Raw genomic sequence first — 25,544 nt, forward strand, 5'->3', positions numbered from 1 at the left:
GTTTTGTTAAGCCTCTCAATTATTAAAAGTTACAAAAATGATTATTCAACTATAAAATATTTTATTCTCTAGAAAAAGTTACATGCATTATATCCAAAAGAGAAACAATCAAGCTGCTACATTCTAACAAAGCCTAACACCAATTCTTTAGTCTAAAATATCTCAAGCTCTACATAATCGGGCGTTTATAAAATCGGCTCTATCTATACAGTTATTAAGAAAATTAATCTTAATACTTTTTCGAATAATACACACATATCATCTCTTTCCCTATACTATCCACGAAACAACCTATAGTTTCTCTCCCTCCAAATAAAGTAGATCCGGGCACCCCAAGCAAGCTTAAAGACAAGGGAAAGGAAGAACTTTATCATGTTTCAGTTAGCAGGTTAACGTCCAACTCAAATTGTCGTCATTTTTTAACAAAAAAAACGAATTTGAAATATATGAATTGTTACGTGACCATTTTGTAAATTTTAATAATTGTAAGTCAACAAAACAGCACCCTATAGATAAAGGACTATTTGTGTACTTTATCCTTAAATTTTATCCTATAGAAAAATAGGCTTTATTTTACTATAAAATAAGGTAATACAATATTTTCAGAATAATATTACAATCCCGTAATCTTATTCCCAACGGACATCCCTTAAATTATCTCCGACATAAAATGAGGCTTTATTTATATGATTAGAAAAATTAGGTCAGAAGTACAGAATTAAGACTTCAGATTTGAAAGAAGATTTAGCTTAGTTGTTGAGCTGAAGAGGGGCAAAGATGTTGGTAAAACATTCGAAGTTCGTATGCTTATATTACATGGTGATTGTAATGAGTTGGTGTACCCCTGCAGTTTCATTTTCAGTGATCAACTCTCTTCCTGGATTTAATGCTCCGCTTCCTTTCAAGCTTGAAACCGGGTAAGCTTCTCTGAGCTTTCTGCTAATCTTTTCCTTAAGCTTTGTACCTTTCACATTCTCCAATATGAATACGTATGAAACCTGATTCTGGTTAACACAAATTCCATTTCTTAAACTCATAGCACTGGTCATAACAGGTAAGTTAATTTAACGCGTATCAGGTATATAGGGGTGGATGATGTGGAGTTTTTCTACTATTTTACCGAATCTGAAAGGAACCCAGCAGAGGATCCTCTCTTGCTGTGGATAACTGGAGGCCCTGGCTGCTCCAGTCTTTCTGGATTTTTCTTTGAAATAGGTAATCTCTTTGTTCATTTCCAGCCTAGGGCATCCTGCTATCAGTGCACTAATAGGTGATACGGTGCTAATTTAGGCCCCTTGCGTTTTAACATGGTGGAGTACAATGGCAGCTTACCTACTTTTTTCCTTAACCAGTATGCATGGACCAAGGTGATATCGTTTAGGACTAATTGCTATAAACCATATAGTAATACTCCGCCTCTTATGTCCATCTGCTGATATTTGATTTGTGAAAACCATTGATAACTTCATAGGTTTCAAGTATAATCTTCTTAGATGCCCCGGTTGGTACCGGATTCTCTTATTCAAGGATGCCGCAAGGTTTCAAGACTGGGGATATGAAACATGCTATTAGTTGTTATAACTTTTTGAGGAAGGTGTAGACAAATCTCAACTGCTAATATCCTCTGTGCTTAAATATAGCTATATAGTTCTTACTGCAAAAACATTAATGCTTTTATAACCAACAGTATGATTTTGTGTTCAGTGGTTGGAGAGCCATCCTAAGTTCCTCACCAATCCACTTTATATTGCCGGCGACTCGTACTCGGGCATGATTATACCTATAATTACTCAAGCAATATCAGATGGTAACTACTTGTTCTACCCTGTAAGACTTGTAATTCATATGTATTGTTAATCAATGGGGAATAACCAGGTTACTCATTCTGCTTCAGATATTGAAGACCAAGGCATGCTGACATTGAATCTAAAAGTAAGTGCTCTACTTAATGACTAATTTGGCTTTTGAAATTTCTTTCATTTTGGATTCCGGGTGCTACAACATTTCTAGCAATTTTTGCAGGGTTATTTGCTTGGTAATCCATATACAGACAGAAATTTTGATTTCAACTCAAAGATTCCATATTGTAATCGTATGGCATTTATCTCTGATGAACTTTACGAGGTTATTGGACACAAACCTCTTCTTCTAATGCTTCTGATATGAAGTAGCATAAACAAATGATCACTTTAAGTCTAAATGATTCTTCAAGGAAATTGTATATACGTGTGCTGATGTTACTGAGAATATTTTTGGTTTTGCAGTCAGCCAAAAAGAATTGTAAAGGAGAATACTCAAAGGTAGAAGGCAGAAATCAAAGGTGTGCAAATGATCTTCAGGCTATCTCAGAGGTAGAAATGCAAACAAACCTGTTTTTTATAGGGTAATTTTTTGTAATTCCTCAAATCTTGCTGTGTTTAATAACAGTTTTGGGTTTTGGTTTTCTAGTGCACTGCACGTATAAACGAGATGCATATCTTGGAGCCTTACTGCCCATCTGAGTTTCCAGAAGTGGATGTTTTGGAGAATAAGCGTAAATACTTTTTAGAAACATATGAAGATTACCTGCATATGTCAGCTGGATACCCTCAATTTGGATGTCGCGTAAATTTTCCTGCACTTGCTTTATCTGTCACTCACTCCATAAATGCATTAACTTCTTTTAGATAATTGAGATGCTGATTGATTAAGCCGTATTACAGAACTATTATTGTTACCTTTTGAAAGTTTGGGCAAGTGATATCAGTGTCCAGGAAGCACTCCATACCAGAAAGGTAAGAATTGAAGTTTTACACCAACAACAAAAACAAATAACATAAGTGAGTTAAAATTTAATGTAATGTTGATGTTGAATACCAGGGAACAATCAAAGAATGGGTAAGATGTAACAGGAGCATGGATTATGACAATGCTGTTCAGAGTACTCTAAGCTATCATCTTCATCTCAATAAAAGAGGTTACCGAGCTCTAATATACAGGTTACACCTTTGCTTGCCTACTCCTATTTCTTATGTATATGAAAGCTAGTACTGAACCTTAATGTTATGATGGAAGGGAGATTAGGGTTTGATCAGAGGGATTTGGGGAGTAATCGAGGAAGGAAAAAGGGGGAAATGGGCTGAAATTGGAAAATGAAAAGGAATTAGGGATTGAGTTGTTACCTGAGGGATTTAGGGTTGAGGCGTCGAAAGGAATGGGGTGGGGTGGATTGCAGGAGCTGGCTGATATCATTAAACCTTCAGCCAAATGGTCCCAGTCAAGTAATGACCCAGATCAGAGTGAAGTGAAGGAAACAGGCCAGCACGTGAGCCCACTTGGAGATATCCTGTGAATCAGCAAATGAGTCGTTAGTTTGTTAGATTTGCTGGCAGAATTACAGCTGTAGGTACTTGTGAATATATAAGTTGTACCTGAAATTCTAAGAAAATCATGAATGAAATCACACGTTTTCTGTATCTCTCTCTCTTTCTTTCTTTCTGAAATCTTTCATTTTCTTTACAACAATCCTAATTCATAACAATTGGTAATCAGAGCTGAGTCTTTTAGTGATCCAAAAATCAATTTTTCACGCTGGGAAAGACAAGAAAAATGAAAAAAACTGGAATCACAGAAGTACCAGAACAATCAGTAGTGGAGGTTAAGGAGGAGACTTTACCTTCTTGGTGGACAAGACAGAAGGAAGAGCTAGAAGGAAGGATTCAAGCATTGGAGGATGGAATGACGGAGAACAGAGGGTATTTGCAGATGATCCTACAGCTGGTCAATCAAGCAGCTGAGGAGAAAGATTCACCTCAGTCAGTGAAGAATCAAGCAAAAGCAGCTGAGAAACAAGACAAAAATGGAGGTAAACAACCCTGTTTGATTACGGTTCTTAGTGAGCATGAGAAGTATACTTTTCAACCTAATAAACCAGGAGTATTAGCTTCTAAACCTATGGGGTTTACTGGTACTCTACCCATGAATCAGACATTGCAGGAAGAAAATGTTAGGGGCAGTTCTAGTGAGGTGAAAGTGGACAGTAAAGGGTCGTTTGGGAGTTTAGAGCCTATTTTACCTCGTCCTAAATTAGAACTGCAGATGTTTGATGGTAATAATCCTAGAGGATGGGTTAGAAAATGCCAAAAATATTTTAATCTCTTGGGAATTCCTGAGGATCAAAAATTGGATGTGGCTGCAATGTATTTAATGGGAAAGGCTGAGACTTGGTTTGATGGCTATATTATGCAGAAGCATAGAGTGACTTGGCATGAATTTGAGGCTGATTTGTGCCATAGATTTTGTGACAGAAACTATTCAGATATCATTGAAGAATTTAATAAGTTGATGCAGAAGGGTAGTGTAGAAGAGTATCAAGAAAAGTTTGAGGAGTTAAGACCCTATTTACTACAACAACATATGTATTTAGGGGAGGATTATTTTGTTTCCAGTTTCATTAGTGGCCTCAAGGAGGAATTAAAACATAAGGTGAAAGTGTTGGAGCCTAGAAATTTGTCTGAAGCTTTTAGGCAGGCCAAACTTTATGAGTTGGCTAATGAGATAGAAGGAAAGAAGTCTAAATTTTCTCAAAAAATTTTTTCCTTATACTTCTGCAAGTAGTCAACCAATCAGTGGGACTAAAGGTTTTCAGCCTAAGACAATTCCTCCTAATACTAATACCAAGCAGAGTTTACTGGATTATAGAAGAGCAAATAATTTATGCTTTAAATGTGGGGATAAATTTGTTCCTGGACATCAGTGCAAGGTTAGACAGTTGAACAGTATGGAAGAAGAAGAAGATTCTGTTGATCAGGAATTGACAGAAGATGAAGTTGGAGAAGGGAATGATGTAGCCAAGGAAGCCTTGGAAATTTCTATCAATGCTATTACAGGGAATGTAGGGCACACTACCTTACGAATTCAAGGTTTTATTAGAGGGAAACCACTTAATGTGTTGATTGATAATGACAGCACCCATAGTTTTGTGACACCTAAGTGGGCCAAAGAAGGAGTAGAATTAGTTCAAACTCAGCCATTGGTTATTACAGTCGCTAATGGAGAAAAATTGTTCAGTACTGCCAGAAGCAATATGGTGACTTGGAAGATGCAAGGCTATGAATTTCAGCATGATTTCAGAGTTTTGTCTTTAGGGGGCAGTGATATGGTACTGGGGGTGGACTGGATGGAAGAGTTTAGTCCTATAATGATGGATTTTAAGGCTAAAACAATTAGTTTTGAAAAGGATGGACAGACTGTTCTAATTCGAGGGACTCAGAAATGGCCACTAGTCAAACCAATTTCCGGAGAAAAATTTCAGAAGTTAGTTGCAAAAGATACTGAAGTAAATGGAGAAATTTATTTGTTGAATGCTGAAATAGAGGAAAGCATAATTCATCTATCCTTACAAGAATTACTAGAGGAGTTTAAGAAGGTGTTTGAGGAACCTGAGGGAATGCCTCCTAGCAGAAAACATGAGAAAACATGATCATGCTATTGTTCTTAAACAGGGAACACAACCAGTCAATCTAAGACCCTATAGATTTGCTCATCATCACAAGACTGAGGTGGAAAAACAGATTGCTCATATGCTATCCTCATCTATCATACAAGTAAGTAAGAGTCCTTTTGCTTCTCCTTGCTTACTTATTAGAAAAAAAGATGGAACTTGGAGGTTTTGTGTGGACTATAGGCAACTTAACTCTTATACAGTTAAGAATAAATTCCCTATTCCTATAGTAGAAGACTTATTAGATGAATTACATGGAGCTGCATTCTTTTCCAAGATTGATTTGAGATCTGGTTATTGGCAAATTAGAATTAAAGATGAGGATGTTCATAAAACTTCTTTTAGAACTCATCAAGGGCATTATGAATTTAAAGTTATGTCTTTTGGCCTTACTAATACCTCAGCTACTTTTCAAGCTTTGATGAATGACTTGTTTGCAGCATATTTGAGGAGGCTTGTTCTTGTGTTTTTTGATGATATTCTGATTTACAGTCCTAGTATGGCAGAACATAAAAACCATTTAAGGCTGGTGCTGGAAATTCTGTTGAAAAACAAGTTGTATGCCAAGAGGAATAAATGCTTTTTTGGCCAAAAACAAGTAGAGTATTTGGGACATTTAATTTCATCTAAAGGGGTGGTAACTGATCCTGAAAAAATAAAGGCTATGCAACAGTGGCCTTTACCTAAAAATCTGAAAGCTTTGAGAGGATTTTTGGGTTTGACAGGGTATTATAGAAAATTTATCAAAGGGTATGGAGAATTGAGTAAACCCTTGACCAATATGTTGAAGAAGGATGGATTTCATTGGTCTGCAGAAGCTAAATTGGCATTTGAAAAATTAAAAAGGGTAATGTGTGCAGCTCCAGTTTTGGCTTTACCTAATTTTGACCAGAAATTTATTTTGGAAACTGATGCTAGTTCCAAAGGAATTGGGGTTGTTTTGTCTCAAGGAGGAAGGCCTATAGCTTAATTAAGTAAGGCTTTGGGACCAAAACATGCAGACCTTTCTATCTATGAGAAGGAATACTTGGCTATCCTAATGGCAGTATCACACTGGAGACATTATTTGGAGAGTGGTTCATTTGTAATTAAAACAGATCATGAGCCTCTAAAACACTTATTAGAGCAAAAGCTGACTACTACTATTCAGAAGAAAGGTCTTACTAAATTATTGGGGTTGGATTATACAATCCAGTTCAGGAAAGGCAAAACAAACAAGGTGGCAGATGCACTTTCTAGACAGCAAATGGATTCTGGTGAGTTTTTTGCAAATGGGGGTTACTGTTATTGTTTCTACTTGGATGCAAGATATTGAGCAAAGTTATGAAGGAGACATATTAGCTCAAGAAGAACTTCCTATTTTACTTATTCAACTTGACAAGAATGAGGATTGGAAGAGAAGGAAAGGAGTGTTATACTTTAAAAACAGAATTTATGTGGGCAGCAAGGGAGATCTAAGACAGAAAATTATTGTGGCTTCCCATGATTCACCACAAGGGGGTCATTCAGGCATTCAAGCTACTTAACAGAGGATTAAAGCTTATTTTTTTTTGGCCAAAGATGAAGCTTCTGATTCAGGAACATATACAGCAATGTGAGGTATGCCAGAGAACTAAAAGTGAGCACATTTCCAAACCAGGACTACTACAACCTATTCCAATTCCACACAATGTTTGGGAGGTTATAACAATGGATTTTATTGAAGGGTTGCCACCTTCAACAAAGCACAACTGTATTCTAGTGGTGATTGATAAATTTACTAAGTATGCTCATTTTATGCCACTGTCACATCCCTACACAGTGGTGCATGTGGCTAAGATATATTTGGATCAGGTTTATAAGCTTCATGGTCCTCCTAAGGTGGCTATTTCTGATAGAGACAAGTCCTTTACTAGTCTATTCTGGCAAGAGTTATTTAAGCAGTTGGGGATAACTACACTTTTCAGTACTACCTATCATCCAGAGACAGATGGACAAACTGAGAGACTCAACCAATGCTTAGAACAGTATCTCAGAAGTATGTGTTTTTTAAAACCTACATCTTGGTCTAAGTGGTTAGCCCAAGCAGAATGGTGGTATAACACTAATTACCACTCTGCTATAAAAGTGACCCCATTTGAAGCCTTATATGGTTATAAGACTCCTGTGTTAAGCTGGTCAGGGGATTCTAGAGTGGATGCAGTTCAAACTATGATGCAAGACAGAGAGCAATTCAATGCTTTGCTACGTGAACAACTCATGCAAGCCAATAATAGAATGAAGCAGATTATTGATAAACATCGTACAGAGAGGGATTTTCAGGCGGGAGAGGAAGTTTACCTAAAATTACAGCCTTACAGACAAACATCACTCGCTTTAAGGAGAAACCTGAAGCTTGCTGCTCGATTTTTTGGTCCCTACAAAATACAGAAAAAAATTGGTCAGGTTGCATATCGACTGGAATTGCCACCAGAATCAAAATTACATCCAGTGTTTCATGTTTGAAAAAGAAAATAGGGAAATCAGGACTTATCTCGCTGAATCCTCCAGAAACGTCTTCTGATGGGCAATTGAAGATTTACCCAGCCGTAGTCTTGAATTCACGAGAGATTACTAGACAAAATCAGCGGGTCAGGCAGTTCCTTATACAATGGACAAATATGGGAACAGATGATGCTACTTGGGAAGATTATACGGTGTTGAAAAATCAGTTTCCTGATTTCGATCCTTGGGGACAAGGATCATCTGGTGGAGGGGGTATTGTTATGATGGAAGGGAGATTAGGGTTTGATCAGAGGGAATTGGGGAGTAATCGAGGAAGGAAAAAGGGGGAAAATCGGCTGAAATTGGAAAATGAAAAGGAATTAGGGATTAGTTGTTACCTGAGGGATTTAGGGTTGAGGCGTCGAAAGGAATGGGGTGGATTGCAGGAGCAGGCTGATATCATTAAACCTTCAGCCAAATGGGCCCAGTCAAGTAATGACCCAGATCAGAGTGAAGTGAAGGAAACAGGCCAGCACGTGAGCCCACTTGGAGATATCCTGTGAATCAGCAAATGAGTCGTTAGTTTGTTAGATTTGCTGGCAGAATTACAGCTGTAGGTACTTGTGAATATATAAGTTGTACTTGAAATTCTAAGAAAATCATGAATGAAATCACACGTTTTCTGTATCTCTCTCTCTTTCTTTCTTTCTGAAATCTTTCATTTTCTTTACAACAATCCTAATTCATAACACTTAATTTCTTTATAGTGGGGATCATGACCTAGCTGTTCCTTACATCGGAACCGAATCATGGATCAAATCCCTGAATCTCTCTATTGTTGATGATTGGAGGCCATGGTTTGATGATGGTCAAGTTGGAGGGTAAGGCTATAATTGGATTTTGCTCTCTTATGTGTATGAGCATACTTATTTTCTGATGTTTTGATTCTTACAGATACTCGAGAAAATACGGAAATGACTTCACATTTGCAACTGTCAAGGCAAGAGTGCAGATAGTTGTGAATGAAAATGTTAATTATTTAATTGACACAGAATTTTCGAAGAAAATTACATGAAATGGAATTTTGGTTTCTTGCAGGGAGCAGGTCATACAACTCCAGAGTACAATCCCAAAGAATGTTTTGCCATGTTCAGTAGATGGATTTCTCAACAACCTCTGTGATTAATTGCTACATGTGAATTGCTAAATGTTAATTATTTAAACTTATGCAAATGGAATGTAAAAGTTGAGACTGTCTTGATAAATAAATTCACGTATTTCTGATATAAATGCAGATGGCGAGTAAGAATTGGACCCATTTTGGAGTAGACTAAAATGCTTTAACTTTCAGCGTTTGTCCATGTGATCAGTAGGAGGAAGCTGCTGCAGAAGAAAAGATCTTGACTGAAATCTCCTGAAAACGACTATATGTTAGAACCAAATCTTACTAAATATAAAATCTAAACCCAAGATCTATTATATCAAATCATCAAGATATGATGGAATTGGTGTAGCTGAACCCCGTGATAGTCGACCAAGTTTGCTGACAAGCCCTGGAGAAGCTTTATCTTTGTTTTGTTCAAGTGCTTCGAGCACTCTAGTACAATGGCCGGGAAGTACTCAAAGAAATGTCACCTTATCTGTAATTAGAATTTTACTTTCAAGATTTCAGCTTTGTATAATGTAACGTATAACTATTTAGCTACTTTCAATGTTCCTATGCCTAGAAAAACTTAACAATGATAATATAAAAAATAGATCAATAATATATCGCAAAACTAAAATAATCAAAAGGGTATAATAAAAATTATTTAAAACTACAAAAAATATATTTAAACATTAATTAAATTCATTAAATCAAGATTTCTGAAAATCATCCTTATAATAAATAATGAAAATTACTAATAAATTATAGATTTAATTGTAAAATGACTTGTAAAGATTTGAGTCTTAAATGTTTCAAAGCATCGCTTGAGTCTCATTATATTATATAAGAAAATGTCAACATTTGTGTAAGAAATTAAACTACAGAATAATCTTATCGCCAGAAGCAAGGAGAAACAACTAGATATAATCTTGATTTTATGTAAAAAGTCCACCCATGGTCAATCAATTATTGAAGGTTTTGAATTTCATGGCTCAATTATCAAAATATTTAGTTTAGTCACAAATTAACAATGTGACACAATCACTGGGATGAGCAAAAGTTGAATAATCGATTTTTTTTTAATATTAATTTTTTCAAATCAATTTAAATTATCCACTTAGATTTTGAGTTTGAGTTAAAAAAATTTAAATTTCGAGTCACTTGAAGAACTGAAAATTTGGGGGAATATAAATTAACAGCCTATCCTTTGTACTAAGTCTATCAAGAATAACCAACCATACAATGATAAAATGCTTAAAAATATACATAGAAATCAGATTAATTTTTCCCAAGAAACATGAAAAAGTTTCCTCCTAATCTTACCCCAAATCCAAGTGGCACTTACCTGCTGCTCGCTCGAGACAGAAGCAAGGATGGGGGCAGCCTGTTCTCTTAATTTGAACAGTTTCCTCAAGCTTCAGCTAGCATTAATTTTACAGTCAGAGAGTTGGAAATTAGCACCTTTGAGCACATAAGAATGGACCCAAGCCACTCAAAGGGAGCCCTCATCTGCAAGCAGTTTCAGCATGAGCTGCAAAATATAAGCGTTATTCCAACATTTAATATCCTATAGTCCCAATCCACCTTCAGAATTTAAGGAGCACACAATTTGCTAACTCACTTTAGCGCCAATAACACTAGAGTCAAAAAATAATAATATAATTTCAGATTGTATTCGATTTATTAAACAACAATATATATATATATATGTAGTTAGAGAAAATCAAAAAATTGAAATCAATTCGTATCATAATATTATAAATAATTACAATTAAATTTGTACAAGAACTCGAACAACTCGACTCGAAAAAAATTAAATTAAATTTGAATCATAAAATACGACTCATCAACTTGAATAACTTAATTTTTTACTTGATTCGAACGAATACTCGATCCTAGCTACCATGTCATATGTCAAATGGTTTATTGCATTACCACATCATTCAACATGGCGTTCAATTGTATTTGTGTATTAGATTTTACAGCGTTTGTTTGTTTCCTTGTTTAATCTGATTTTGTTTTTTAATGCAAGGACGAAGTCATGATCTAAGTTCGAAAGGAATTAATTATATTTAAAAAAAAGAAAAAAGAAACAACATATAATTATTTTATAAATATTTAAATTATATCTATAAATTAAATATATATTCAAAAGTATGATATTTATGAAACTTATTTTTATGTAAATAAATATGATATTTTTATATTATTTTTCATATTATATATTTTATGTAAATAAATATGATATTTATGAAAATTATTTAAAAGTATAGGTTTGATATACTAATTGCATTAATTATATGTTAAATGTATTTTTTTCTTTAAACTCAGCTAGTGTAACAATTAAAATATTTTTATAAAATTTCATTCAAATATTTATAATTTAATATTAAAATTTAACTTGTTAAGAAACATATATCACAATGATAAATTGGTAAAATATATAATCAAGTAATCTTATATTTTCCGATCAAACATTGTAATCTTATATTCATGCAAAACAAATCAAACAAGGTAATACAATATTTCCAGAATAACATTACATCCCGTAATCTTATTCCCAACGATAATTTAAATTCCGTGAAGCAAACACCCCTTAAATTTTCTCCTACATAAAATGACGCTTTATTTATATGATTAGAAAAATTAGGTCAGAAGTACAGAATTAAGACTTCAGATTTGAAAGAAGATTTAGCTTAGTTGTTGAGGTGAAGAGGTGCAAAGATGTTGGTAAAACATTCGAAGGTCGTATGCTTTTATTACTGGTGCTTGCAATGATTTGATGTGGCCAGCAGTTTCATTTTCAGTGGTCAATTCTCTTCTAGGATTTAATACAACACTTCCTATCAAGCTTGAAACCGGGTAACCTTCTCTGACACTTCTGCAAATCTTGTCCTTTAATCATTGTACCTGTCACATTCTCCAATATGAAACATATGAAACCTGATTCTGGGTAACAAAGATTTCATTTCTTAAACTCATAGCACTGGTCATAACGGGTTAGTTAATTTAATCAGATATGTGGAGTTTTACTATTTTACTGAATCTGAAAGGAACCCAGGAGAGGATCCTCTCTTGCTGTGGATAACTGGAGGCCCTGGCCGCTCTAGTCTTTCTGGATTTTTCTTTGAAATAGGTAATCTGTTTCTTCATTTCCAGCCTAGGACATCCTGCAATCAGTGCACTAATATGTGATACGGTGCTAATTTAGGCCCCTTGCGTTTTAACATGGTGGAGTATAATGGCAGCTTACCTACTTCTTTCCTGAACCAGTATGCGTGGACCAAGGTGATATCGTTTAGGATTAATTGCCATAAACCATATAGTAATACTCCGCCTCTTATGTCCATTTGCTGATATTTGATTTGTGAAAATCATAGATAACTTTATAGGTTTCAAGTATAATCATCTTAGATGCTCCGGTTGGTACCAGATTCTCTTATTCAAGGACGCCGCAAGGTTTCAAGACTGGGGATATGAAACATGCTATTAGTTGTTATAATTTTTTGAGGAAGGTATAGACAGATCTCAGCCGCTAAAATCTCTTGTACATAATTAAATCAAAAACATCAATAAATTTTTTCAAGTTCAGAGTTGTCCCCACGAACTCCTTATATAACCAATAATTATTTTCTGTTCAGTGGCTGCAGAGTCATCCCGAGTTCATCACTAATCCACTTTATATTGGCGATGGCTCGTACTCTGGCATGATTGTACCTATAATTGCTCAAGCGATATCAGATGGTAGCTACATGTTTGTCTGCTTAAGACTTGTATTTTGTATATATTGTTACTGGGGCAATAACCAGGTTATTCATTCTGCTTCAGATAATGAAGACAAAGGCATTCCAGTTGTAAATCTCAAAGTACATGCTCTTCTATCAAATTCTTGACGACTATGACTTCTTGCCCTTCAAAAAAAAATTCATTTTACAAATGTGGGTTTCTAGATTCCAGAATGTTACAACATTTCCAGCAATTGTTTCAGGGTTATTTTCCTGGGAATCCATATGCAGATGGGATGTTTGAAGGCAACTCAAAGATTCCATATTACAATCGAATGGCACTCTTCTCTGATGAACGTTACGAGGTTATTCCCTTCTTCTAATGCTTCTGATATGGAGTATATGGGAACTATGTATATGGTCATGAGAATTCTTTCGTTCTGAAGTCAGCCAACAGCAATTGCAAAGAAGAATATGTTCAAGCCAGCAACGAAAGGTGTGCAAGTGATCTTCAGGCTATCTCAGAGGTAGATAAGCAAATGAACCTGTTTCTTGTAGGATCATTTTTTGGTAATTCCTGAAATCTTTCTCTCTGTTGACTAGAATAGATTAATAACAGTTATGGTTTTTGCTTTTCTAGTGCACTGCATGCATAAAAATGTGCATATCTTGGAGCCTAAATGCCCATCCGAATTTTCAGAAGTGGGGATCTTGGAGAATAACCTAAAATATCTTTTAGAAACATACAAGGATTTCTTGCATATGTCAACTGGATACCCTCAATTTGGATGTCGAGTAAATTTTCTGCACTTGCTATATGCCACTCCATAAATGTATTAACTTTGATTTGATGATTGAGCTGCTGATTGATTAAGCCATATAACAGAGCTATTATTGTTACCTTATGAAAATTTGGGCAAGTGATGTCAACGTCCAGAAAGCACTCCACACAAGGTAAGAATTGAAGCTTTACACCAACAACAAAAACAACATAGCTGAGTTAATTTAATGTAATGTTGATGTTGAATACCAGGGAACAATCAACGAATGGGTAAGATGTAACATGAGCATGGATTATGACTATGATGTTCCGAGTGTTATAAGCTATCATCTTCGTCTCAATACAAGAGGTTATCGAGCTCTAATATACAGGTTACACTTTTGCTTGCTTACTCCTATTTCGTATGTGTATGAAAGCTACTACTGAATCTTAATTTATATACAGTGGTGATCATGACCTAGTTTTCCTTACGCGGGAACTGAATCATGGATCAAGTCCCTGGATCTCTCTATTGTCGATGACTGGAGGCCATGGTTTGTTGATGGTCAAGTTGGAGGGTAAGCCTATGACTATAATGGATTTTGTCTCACGCATGTATAAGAGCTTATTTATTTATTTTTCGATCCTTTGGTTTTTGCAGATACTCGAGAGAATACGCAAATGGCTTGACATTTGCAACTGTAAAGGCAAGATTGCAAATAGTTGTGAATGAAAATGTTATTTAATTTGCATACTTTTTGAAGAAAATGAGTTTGGATTTTTGCAGGGAGCAGGTCATACGCCTTCGGAATACAATCCCAAGGAATGTTTTGCCATGTTTACTAGATGGATTTCTCAACAACCTATATGATTAAAGGCAAAGAACTCCACACCATTCATGCATGTGATTAAGGTTTCATGCTACAAAATCATAACAAAAGTGCTGTTATTCGACCAATTTATATAGCTATAATGAATATCTTTATATATTATATTACTCAAAATCAATACATGGCACTCTCAGTAGCAAAACTATCACTTCCAATAGAACTGCTGCTTGATGGTGACTCTAGTTTAAGGACAATATTCGTTTGCAACTATATATTTCTCGATTACCTTATAAACCAGAAAGGACGAGCGGAGTCCTGCCATGAATGCTGCAAAATTCGCGCCTTGATTCACTGCAGCTATTCTCTTCTTTGCTTAACAAAAGAAGTTTTTACACGGTAAAGAAATAAAAGCAAACAAACACTTTTACATGGTAATAAAATACTGAAAAAGCCATTCCTTTTGATGTTCTGTTTTGTTTTACCATGGACCTTCATCAGCGGGGTAATCAAAGGGGACTTCAGTGACAGTGGAGGAATCAAGTAGATCCGGGTGCATGAACCCATACTTGCGCAACACCTGATTATCAGCAAAGTTCAAAGCTTTGACCATCCCTTTCCAACAAGACTCCCCGGCGTACATCTGATTATAGTCGCCGCTACAAGGCTGACAACCGGTGAAATGAGTGATCAACGGTCTCCTCCAACTTCCTCTCCCGTTCCCAGCGTCCTTGAGGAACTCTTCCCTAAACGCAGCGTATTGCTCACTCACTTTCTCAGCATGTCTCCTCCTTAACTTTGGTGCCCCTCTCTCGATTTCCAAATACCTTTCTGTTGTGTTTTCGTACCCTCCGATAATCTCAACCCAATACCCTTCCAAATAAAACTCTCCTTCTAAATAAATATGGTCATAATATTTCTCTTTCTCTGTGTAAAGCAAATAAATCAGAGCCGATTGATCATCTGAATCCGGGAAAAGCTTGTCTTTGAACGTTGATCGTTGAATCTGACCCCACTTTTCATGATCCTTACTAATTGGACCCATGCTAGACCAAGTATTAATCAAATCCATAGACCACTGGCAATTCCTAATCAGAAAAACCCCAGCATTTAAACTGGTCCAACTTTTACTGTCGTAAATCAACTTAGGCCAACCATGAACAACCAAGTTGTGGTTTTTGTACCTTTCTAAAGGTAACTTGAACTCCATGTCTGTGAACAATGCGTCCGAGTCAACCCACCAGATCCACTCAGCTTCAGGGTGAGCCAACATGGCTGCTTTAACGACCGGTAACTTTGCCCAAAAGGAACCCATTTTGGGGTGTAATAACAAATTGTTGTAAAAAATGTCGTAGCCATGAATTCTACAATAATCAGCCTTGTTCTTGAAGAAACGCAAGAGTAAATGATCTCCAGTGGGATTCTTACATGGCTTTGGCTGCGACCCAGTCAGAAGAACGATTCTTTCACGTGCTCCGGCGGCGAATGAAGGGTGATACTTCAACCACTCTTGGCGTTTTTCATCCCAATCTTTCACCGGCTTTTCAATGGAGTAACTCATCTCCGGATCGTCGTAAAAGGTCGGATCTTTCGGGTCCGATTTTAAGTTAATTCCGAACCCACTTTCCGAGCAGTCCATTGAGCTCTTCAACTTCGACGATGGCTGGGTTACGTGGGATTCGATGTTTGGTGTTGGAGTGAAAAACGACCAAAACGATCCTACTAATAGAAGAGCAAGAAAAACACTACCAAGGACAAGAAAGCCGTCGGTAAGACACCAAAACGATCGGTTCCGAGGTTTGGCCATGGGAGAAGAAGATTGAGGATGAGAAAACTCAGGGGACACCATTTCTTAAAAATTTTAGAATTTAAGAGAACCGGGTCTTGAGGTTTATGTGTTTGGTCGGTCGTTCAGGACATTCGTTTCGAAAGGCTTTTTTTTTCAAAGAAAAAAACAGGATGCCCTCCAAGTATGGTTGGGTAATTAAAGAAGAAACAGAGACCGGGACATTGTTTTAAAGTGTGTTTGGTTTTTGCTTTACAAGTGAAGGGCGTCGGTTTGGTTGCGCCGGGGATGCTAAAATGCGCGCGCTATAACAGAGATGACAAACATTTAAACGACACGTTGGAGTTTGGCACGTGAAACCAGTGCCGACAGTTTAGAGTGAACTAGGAATCCACGTTAAACTAATTGTCCGTTATTTCCGTTAATTGTCTGTTTTTTCTTTGGGGGCCAATATTTAATTGTCCGATGAGTTTTGTACTTACTGGAAGTTAAACACTGGAAAGATTTTGTCAAAAAGTCTTTTTTAGATGTTTTCCCATTATATTATAGTTTTTTAAAATAAGAAAAAAAATACAACTAGAAGAAACTATGGTAAATTCCAGTTGGAGCTTCTGCAGTGTCTCGAGTGAACTGGAATAATCTCATCATCAGACTTACCAATAGATTACAGACTGATAAGGGTAGCTGTTGGAAAACTTTCCCCGACTCCAAGGAAGAACACACCTCATCCTCGTCTATTCTACGCTCTTTTGATTACGTTCATGTTGTTTAGATTCATTTACCGCCACGATAAAGATACGTTCGTTCATTTATATTTATTATCTATTAGAATTGTTAAAATCGGAATAAACAGTTGATGTTATTTTTTTTAATTTATTTTAAAATATCTTATTTATTTTAATTCATTCAATGATATGATATCAAAATAAAAATATATAACAATAAATATAATTTAAAAAATAATAATTACATGATCAAAATAAAAGTATAAAAATAACTATATAGGTAATTTTAGCCTATTTAAAACCAATTGTAATTGTTTTTAGGTATATGTAATTGTTATCTTTGTCCTCACTGCTTAAAACTTTATTATGAACAAAATAAGAGATGATATGAGCATGCACGTGATTCGAGGACGCTTTATTTTGCATTTTCTCTCTCTCTCTCTCTCTCTGATCTGATTAGAAGAAAATGGACACAAAATCAAACAAACAAAAAGATAAAATAAAGTGGAACTTGTGCAGGTTTGAGGCTTAGGTTACTGCAACGTATAAATTGGGGTTGATTAGCTTGAATTGCCGTATATCTTAAAATTATTGACAAAATATTAATTATTTGTTATATTCTATCTTTAGGAACGCATCTGAAATAGGTGGCAACCGGCAAATAGATAATTCAAACAAAATTCCCGAAGCGATTCTATTTTATTTAAAATAAAAATTGGTTTAATTTTTGGGTTTCTGCAACGTATTTCATTATTGTGAATGTGTGAAGATGATTATGAGCTTGAAACTGCAAGTGGTACCCAATTCTGCAGTACTGATACCGAGTGAGGATGACATTTGTAAGGGGTACCTGCAGACACAGTGACGATTCAAGCCATTGCTATGGGCCTCCGTCATGTGACTGTCTGGCACCGGGCCCCGTATTCGGAGCTCCAACTTCCAACATTTTGTTACCCCCACCGTCATTGCTCAGCCGATTCGTTTTAGTAAGGTCCAGTTCTTGAATCTGCCTCTCAAACAGTTAACCAAATCATACTATTGTCGTCAAGGAGATGAACATCTTCATCACAGCATTGAGATGTTACTGTGTAAATATATGTATTAATGAACTTCGAATCTCAATATATGATTTTTTTTCTGAGACAGAGTGTTTAGATGCAGAAGGCTGCTCTCAGAACATCATTCCAAGCACACCACAAACCATCAGATATTCGGGATATAGCCAATCAGCCATTTCTATCATCTCCAAGTCAATGTCCAGCCCGAAAATATTTGATATTTCTGTTATCAAGCAAAAGCCAAATTGACTTAGATTTCCGCTTCCAGATTAACTCCTCATCAATACTCTCCTCCAATTCTCTTCTAGGTCAAACTTCCAATTCAACAAGTTTGCCATCTACTCTAAAAATGTAATTGCATAACAATGTAATTACTCGCGTCTTCTAGTTATTTAGATATATTTCATAAATTAACAATGAAATATTACTAGGATTTAAACAATATTAAATATAATATATACTATAAACCTCTAACATATAACAATAATAAATTGTGAATTGATCTGATAAGAAAATAAATAAAATAATATATTAGAACTTTACAAATATATAAATACAAAGACAATCTAAGTGTTATATACAGAGAGAGTTGATGTTATTACAAAGAAAAAGTATACTTTTATAAAATTATTGTTTTTTTATTACAAAGAAGAAATATACTTATATAAAATTACTGCTATTTATTATAAAATTGTAATATGAAGATGATGATGATAAATCTTACTATTGAGAACGTAAAATTTTCACTTTCTCTTTTAAGTTGTTGATGATCACGACGACGAAAAATTAAATATCGATTATAATTTTTTAAACATTAAAATAAAGATTTAATAATTAAAATGTAACACTGTTTTATGATTATTTACATTTTAACTTTTTTAAGGTTCATTCTAACTTCATTATGTTTTTCTTTTCTTAAGGAATGAATTAAAAGTTCAAAAACATTTATTTTGTAGAATTGAGATTTAAGGAGTTAATTTTAATGGGCGCTTCTTAATTCGTTTGGAAGTTATTTTTTGATTTCCGACAACCCAATAATATCTCTCATTCCAAAATCACGCAACGCAATATTCATTTCCATTTTATTTAATATGAAAACCAAAATCATAACTTCCAATAAAAATCCATTTTAGTTTCAAAATAAAAACAACCCCTAAAAGGATCGCCAAAAAAATTAATGTGTGCATGAATAAATAGTTTTAATTTTAATATAACAACACGCTCTAAATTGTTGCTTTTAATATTACATAAAGAATGAAAATATATCATAAAAAAGCCAATCTTCACAAACTTAATTAAAAAAAAACTAAAAAACTCTCATTTCCCGCATCAGGATATATAATGACAAAAGTGCTAGCTTGGGTAAAAAAAATAGATGTAATATTTTGAGGAAAAAAACCTTTAAGTACCAAATTAAAAAGAAATTCTAATTTATAAGGTAATTTGTTAATAAAGCCTACTAAAAACACCTTGATTAATTTATATTTGTTGGGCTCTAATTTAATTTATCCTTTTCGTTTTGTTGTTGAAGATTGGACGTATTGGCTGATGGTGAGCCCAGCATAAGCCCAAAATTTAACCGCCATTAGAAGACGGGTTGATCTTCTTCCACCAGCAATGGGTTTTTTTTTCCAAATCTGTGCCTATGCTTTCCTCAATCTCTCAACTCCCGGCTCAACAATGGGTACCGGGAAACTGGACCGGACCTCCGCTTTGCTTCTCTACCTTATCTTCGTCGTTGTTCCAAGTTTTTCCACCCTCGCATCTGCCGACAAGCCTTCTTTGGGTGCTCTCTCCCTTCTTTTTCTTACTTTTTTTTCCTTTTCCTTTTTATGTTAACGCTCTAAATTCTATGAATTAGGGTTTTCTTTTCACTTTTAGTGGTTAAATAATAATAATTTGATCGAATTAAGGGAACAATGAATAAAAAGTTTAAATTTCTTGTCAGTTTAGCTAGTTGGGTTTCTATGATTTTCATATTTATTTCAATTGCTCGTAATAATGTCTTAATAGCGGAAAATTCTTAAATTTTGATTTTTTTTTGTTGTTCGCTTATTTTTGCAGCTGTTGGAGAGTTTAATAAGACATTGCAGTTAATTCCTGGCATACAAGTGGAAAAGTCCCCTGGTTTAAAGCCCGGAACTAAAGTTGTTTGTGAAAGAATTTACATTGATGGTTTGTCTAGGTTTAGGAATCTCAGGAAATTTGCTCATTCATTCAAGTTGAAGGTTTCACAAGGGAATTCCAACCTACGCAGACCTAGTGTTGAAGTTTGCTGCCATAGGTAAGCGGTTTCATATGAATACTTTGTTGAATTCAGAGATTTTGGCTGAATACTAACATAAACCTTATTTCGGATTGTAAAGCAATTTTGGCATAAGACTGATATTTTAGTTTTGTAGGAATGCTTCACTTGGGATAGGGATGTGCCCTCAGGGCAAGTGGGAGAAGGTTTCAAACGGTTTATGGGCTAAACCAATGTCTCCTTTCAATCACAAGCTCTTAGATATAAGGATGACTAGTTCATCAACGCAAACCCTTGAAGTGTCTATTGAAGAAGGTAAGTTTGTGATCCTTCTACCCTTGTTGCTCTATGTATTGGCAATTGGAACTTGTTTATCTACCCTGTTCCTTTGTTCATTTACCATTTCTTCATTTTTCTTCTTCTTTTTGGCATAATTTTTCCCATATCGTATAATCTTTTTAATAACGGGCATTTTGTTGTGGAGTGTGGCATATACCCTAAGCAAGTCTTTAGTATTTTACTACAGCAGCGCAATGGCGATTGGGGTCATCCTTGTGGTATTGATGGTCCTGTTTCAGGTAAATAATTTGGTTGATGAATACCTGAAATTTCCTCAATTTGCACTCACGGTTGTCTGTTGTGCTTTAATATATGATATGATTAATATTCTTATGTTTGATAGGGAATGAAGCTTCTCCCAACTGGTCGGAAGAACTCACTGGCTATTGTTTATATCATCTATGGTGGGTTTATTTCCATACGCTTGCATCAATATGTATGCCTATGTTCTCTTTTGATTCTTCTCACATATGGTTTTTGTCATTGTTTTAGCTTGGATTGGGATTTTTTCTTCTCCGCTATATACCACGATTGCTGCAGTCAGTACTTTTAGAACTGGGAATCACTGAAGACATGTATAATCCTGTATGTAAGTTTTCTACAAATATTGTTGTTAACTTGCTCCATATGTCTTTATGATGCAGAGCATAACCTCTAGTATGTTTCAACTATTAATCATTATTGTTATCGAACACATTGTTCATTTTAGATGAGCATGAATGATGGAACTTGGTAGCTGACTTAACGTATCTGTTGATTTTAGCTGTCAAATTGAATTCATATGTTATTATTATGTAAAATGAAATGGTAAATCAAAAGTAGCAAAATAATCCAGGTGTTATTTTTTACTCCAAAAAATGCAAAAAATGCAAAAAAAAAATGGAACTAATACTTGATTTGAAAATTGCCTCGGATTTGTAACTTTATTTTGCAGTTTTCTGATTTCTTCATCTTTAGACTAGAGTTTATGTTTATACTTCTCTTGATTCAATGTTGAATATGGCATTATTATTACTATTATTTTGATTCATTTTAACTTATGAATTATAATTTGTTGGAGCTAAATTTTACATGTCTGATATGTAGTATTTAAGGTTCAGTGATTTAAACTTGTATCATTGGATGTGGTAGCTGGTGATAAGCTTTGCAAATATTTCCTGATAATACACCAAACTGCCTTTTATGTTCAAATTTCAGTTGGCTATATTTCTTCTGGGTTTTCTTGTTCTGGCTGGAGCTTGGTTGGGTTTCTGGGTTGTACGCAAACTTGTCCTGACAGAAGATGGATCAATTGACATAAGCACATCTTACTTCGTTGCTTGTTCCATCCGAATAGTGGCTGCTATCATGATGCTTCAGGTTGTACCTCTTATTGTATCTCTGTACTATTCTCAAATTCATGGAAGTATCCCCAAACCAGTGGTTAATTATTGTTCATTATTTGTTAGACTTGTAATTTATTCTATGTTTGCAGAGTTCTATGGATCCCCTCCTTGCTGCATAGGCATTTTTATCTGGGTTAATTCTCTCATCCATATTGCGTAAAGTCACTCGGTTGAAATTCCTGCATCATGTGTGCAAGTATGTTTTTCTTGTTAACAGGGCCAGCTCTGTCATTCCATCAGAAGAAGCTTTTGATTGGGTTTCGTCCTCTGTTTTGTTCCTTTTTTGTTGCTGTTAGATCTCAGTACATAACAGTATGTGGATTACTTCTGCAGGAAGTTGTTCAAGCTAGCCAAAGCCATTGGAAGAAACACTCAAATTCCTGATTTATCACCTAATCAAGATTCTCATGATGAATATAAGTACGACAGCCCTGAATACTCTAATTTCCTTGAGCAACGGTCTAATCCATTTCATCTGGCTTCATGCAATACTACTCTACAAGGTTTGCACGGTAATTTTGATCATTTTATATATATAACCTAAGAAAAGTTCAGTCTTTTGTGGGTTGATCATGTAAGAAAACAAGTGTTTTTTATGTCCACTACTTCAGGAACTACCAAGACATTCAAATCGGCTGTCGGATACGGACTCTTTCCCATCCATCATTCACAACACTCCAGAGAGGAGAAATTTTTCTAAAGGTGGGTGGGAGAAGTTCACCAGAGACTCCACCAAAAAGGCTGTCGAAGAACTTGTTTCTTTGCCCGATTTCAGTAAATGGGCAGCCGCCAATGACGAGAGGATCACTGTGACACCCAAAAGTAGTTCGGGCACTGCTTCTGCGAGACCTCGTCGTTGGTTTCTTTGGTCGTAGAAAAGTAGTTAATTGTTGATTGTAGATTGAAGGCATTGCAATTGAAAGATGGTGGGAAATTCATAACTAACATTACGTTCGCCATTTTATTGTTTAATTGGCGAGGTTTGGGAATGACTGACAATGGTGCCACTGTTGTCTCTGAATTCATTAGATAGGGAATCCTTATTACCGTTATTGTTTCCTGAACTTGTATATTTTGATATTTACACCTTTAGAATTTAAAATGTGTCTGGCATTTCATAACTATACTTCCCATTATCTAAATTTCTATTCTGTTTCTGTGATAATAAAAACAAAACAAAATATACAGTTGAAAAAAGTACATTTTCACATCAAATAATTCAATAGGTAGAATCGAATTAATGGATGTCTGCTGATGTGAAATGCATATTATTCGGACAGTAATCAATAATGCGTTGTGATTAACTGAATGGAAAGGCACTCTGGTCTGCTGTACAGCAAAAGAATATGGAATAAAACAAGTTTGTAGGTGAAACTGGAATCTACACCTTCAACCACACGTTAAACTTTTATTACATTCTTATTCCCTCCCCTTTACGCGGTGGTTTATCTTTAAAATCTGGGAATTTTGAAGAGTGTAGTGTCGGTTTAGCACCCAATGAAACTTCTTCCAAGCTTCCTTAACCTTTACCCTGTTTTTACCGACTTGTTTTGTTGCCTATATAAATCCGTCCTCTGATTCTCTGGAAACCCAGAGTTTGTTTTCCTGTATTGATCAAAATATACTTTTTCTTCAAACCCCAGAAACCTGTTTGAAAAACGAAAGACTTTTTAAGGAGAAGAAAGTAAAAGGATGAGTCATTACAATCAACAGCAACCTCCTGTTGGTGCTCCTCCTCCTCAAGGTATTTGTTTTAAACTCTTGATTTTGATTTTATGGGATTCTTTTTGTTAATGATTTAATGTGGGTTTTTTTGCAGGGTATCCTCCAAAAGATGCATATCCACCGCCGGCGCCAGGGTATCCGGTTGAACCTTACCCCTACCCGCCACCACAGTACGCCGCAGCTCCGCCAAGACAGCAGCAGAAGGAAACCAGCTTCCTTGAAGGATGGTAAATCTTCTGCTCTCCTATTGATTATATGTTCGTGAAGGCTGAGTTTGTCTATGATCAAAACAAATCCTTTGCTTGGAAGTCTATCTTTTTAACCAGCCTATACAACATTGATTAGTTTCGTGAAGAAGTAATTTCTTAATTGTTGGAAATGCGTAATTCACATGAATATTGTTTCTCCTGCAGCTTAGCAGCACTCTGCTGTTGTTGCCTTTTGGATGCATGCTTTTGAGAAGGAAGTGATCAGCATTTGGTGTATTGTTATAATGAAGGGAAATTATTTAGTTTTTCTGTTTATTCGTCCATGTATAACAATGGAGATTTATCATATATCCTTTACAGGGTTTAATTAGCAGCCATTATTACTTTATACCTTTTTGTTCATCACGAAGATTAAAAGTCTTGCATGGCCATATCAGATTCCCCAACTTATTTCGTTTTAATCAACAGCCTAGAGCAAAAATAATAATAATAATAATTAACAGCCTATAGTGTTAATATTGAATGGACAATATCAATATTTCAAAAATAAATATCTTAGAAATTAATTTCATTTTAAAAAGTATCTTTATAATATCGATATCAAAATTTGTAAAATATAATTTTAATCTAAAAAAATTACTTAAAATTGACTCCGAACATTTGATTTGATGTCTTAATTGATTTCTAAAGTTTACGATATTAATAACGCATCATTTAAGTTATTTTTACAAATATCCAAAGTAAAAAGTCGCTTGAATTTGAATCCTAATATCATGCTTAACACCCAGTATACTTAATATGCATATAGTTAACGAATATAATTTCTCTACCCCTTCTTGGTGTGATGCCCCACCAATTATTGTCTCACGCGTGGATCAGTCTATTAACTTAGCATTAACAGATCTTTGTCGTTAATCTTATTGATATATTTTTTTTTCAAGAAAAAAAAAACCTTTATCGGTTAACATTATTTCTTGTACTTTTTCCGCTTGTTCTTCCTCTATGAAAAAGAAGTATCCCATAAACTCGGTCAATTTATTCATGTACAGCTCTGAATCTTCCATCAAAACTGCATATTTGAGGAACAAGACCTTGTCTGACTTCTCCTGACTTGCTTTCCAAAACCCCAAAGCATTTGCCATGACAAAACACATCGAAAGCTTCCTTCAGGGAAATGAAATCATCTTTGTTGGGAGTAGAAAATGGCAGAGCGAAACGAAAGCTTCCTTTGGCTCCCTGCAAATGTAAACAACTTTGCAATCGAATTTCAGGACGGATTTTGGGAAGACATGGTAAGGTATGTGGGTGCCAATGGGAGGGACTGGGCGAGGCCGAACTTCCTACGGTGATGCGATAACGTGGGGATGCAATCATTGGAGACATTGCTGAGTAAAGGATTTGCCGAGGAGCCGTAATGGGTTCAAGTGAAGATGGCAAAGGTAAGAGCTATTTGCATAGCTTTATACTGCATTCTCATTCATAATAGTTTTAGATGGATCATCCAAACTCATATGACATATGATATTAAAATAGACACGCTTATATAAATTAAAATTTATATAATCTATAAAGTGATTGCTTATTACATCATATTACAAAGAAAAATACAAATAAAAGAATACATGTCAAGAATTTAAATTTATGAATTAACTTAATTTAAAAGTAATT

General features: G+C 35.2%; 3 protein-coding genes and 2 pseudogenes across 5 annotated transcripts; 4 read left to right on the plus strand and 1 right to left on the minus strand.

Moving 5' to 3' along the window:
* The first annotated feature begins 666 nt into the window (after positions 1-666).
* LOC120125591 (serine carboxypeptidase-like 2) lies at positions 667-9,263 on the plus strand. Of its 2 annotated transcripts, XM_039143988.1 has the most exons (14): positions 668-917; positions 1,079-1,215; positions 1,291-1,367; positions 1,472-1,594; positions 1,705-1,807; positions 1,895-1,932; positions 2,023-2,124; positions 2,265-2,351; positions 2,449-2,604; positions 2,703-2,774; positions 2,860-2,978; positions 8,713-8,826; positions 8,900-8,945; positions 9,044-9,263. In XM_039143988.1, exons 1-14 carry the CDS (start codon positions 778-780, stop codon positions 9,125-9,127), a joined length of 1,398 nt encoding a protein of 465 aa, XP_038999919.1. In that variant the 5' UTR covers positions 668-777; the 3' UTR covers positions 9,128-9,263. The 2 variants fall into 2 exon arrangements, with proteins under 2 accessions (XP_038999920.1, XP_038999919.1); XM_039143989.1 differs by lacking the exon at positions 2,449-2,604 and having other exon boundaries at positions 667-917.
* A 2,611-nt stretch (positions 9,264-11,874) lies between these two features.
* LOC120125600 lies at positions 11,875-14,448 on the plus strand (annotated as a pseudogene).
* Positions 14,449-14,541: 93 nt separating this feature from the next.
* Positions 14,542-16,377, minus strand: LOC120125652 (putative glycosyltransferase 7). 2 transcript variants are annotated; one of them, XM_039144028.1, is made up of 2 exons: positions 14,865-16,377; positions 14,542-14,779 (listed from the first exon to the last, which is right to left on the minus strand). In XM_039144028.1, the coding sequence occupies exon 1, from the start codon at positions 16,251-16,253 to the stop codon at positions 14,886-14,888; it is 1,368 nt and encodes a 455-aa protein (XP_038999959.1). In that variant the 5' UTR covers positions 16,254-16,377; the 3' UTR covers positions 14,542-14,779; positions 14,865-14,885. The 2 variants fall into 2 exon arrangements, with proteins under 2 accessions (XP_038999959.1, XP_038999958.1); XM_039144027.1 differs by having other exon boundaries at positions 14,542-14,776; positions 14,865-16,376.
* A 3,199-nt stretch (positions 16,378-19,576) lies between these two features.
* Positions 19,577-22,817, plus strand: LOC120125601 (annotated as a pseudogene).
* A 471-nt stretch (positions 22,818-23,288) lies between these two features.
* Positions 23,289-24,264, plus strand: LOC120125615 (cysteine-rich and transmembrane domain-containing protein WIH1-like). The gene is made up of 3 exons (XM_039144003.1): positions 23,289-23,686; positions 23,762-23,894; positions 24,081-24,264. The coding sequence occupies exons 1-3, from the start codon at positions 23,635-23,637 to the stop codon at positions 24,124-24,126; spliced, it is 231 nt and encodes a 76-aa protein (XP_038999934.1). The 5' UTR covers positions 23,289-23,634; the 3' UTR covers positions 24,127-24,264.
* The last annotated feature ends 1,280 nt before the right edge of the window (positions 24,265-25,544 follow it).

Source organism: Hibiscus syriacus, unplaced genomic scaffold, assembly GCF_006381635.1.
Source record: "Hibiscus syriacus cultivar Baekdansim isolate YM2019G1 unplaced genomic scaffold, ASM638163v2 tig00110435_pilon, whole genome shotgun sequence".
Taxonomy (NCBI): Eukaryota; Viridiplantae; Streptophyta; class Magnoliopsida; order Malvales; family Malvaceae; genus Hibiscus; species Hibiscus syriacus.

What these genes read in the sequence shown, in the direction of transcription:
- LOC120125652 (XM_039144028.1), bottom strand. Translation starts at nt 16,253, where the DNA reads ATGGTGTCCCCTGAGTTTTCTCATCCTCAATCTTCTTCTCCCATGGCC.
- LOC120125591 (XM_039143988.1), top strand. Translation starts at nt 778, where the DNA reads ATGTTGGTAAAACATTCGAAGTTCGTATGCTTATATTACATGGTGATT. An exon ending in TCTCTGATGAACTTTACGAG is followed by an intron (nt 2,125 to 2,264) that starts GTTATTGGACAC and finishes TTGGTTTTGCAG; the next exon opens with TCAGCCAAAAAGAATTGTAA. An exon ending in TACCGAGCTCTAATATACAG is followed by an intron (nt 2,979 to 8,712) that starts GTTACACCTTTG and finishes ATTTCTTTATAG; the next exon opens with TGGGGATCATGACCTAGCTG.
- LOC120125615 (XM_039144003.1), top strand. Translation starts at nt 23,635, where the DNA reads ATGAGTCATTACAATCAACAGCAACCTCCTGTTGGTGCTCCTCCTCCT. An exon ending in TGGTGCTCCTCCTCCTCAAG is followed by an intron (nt 23,687 to 23,761) that starts GTATTTGTTTTA and finishes GTTTTTTTGCAG; the next exon opens with GGTATCCTCCAAAAGATGCA. An exon ending in ACCAGCTTCCTTGAAGGATG is followed by an intron (nt 23,895 to 24,080) that starts GTAAATCTTCTG and finishes TTTCTCCTGCAG; the next exon opens with CTTAGCAGCACTCTGCTGTT.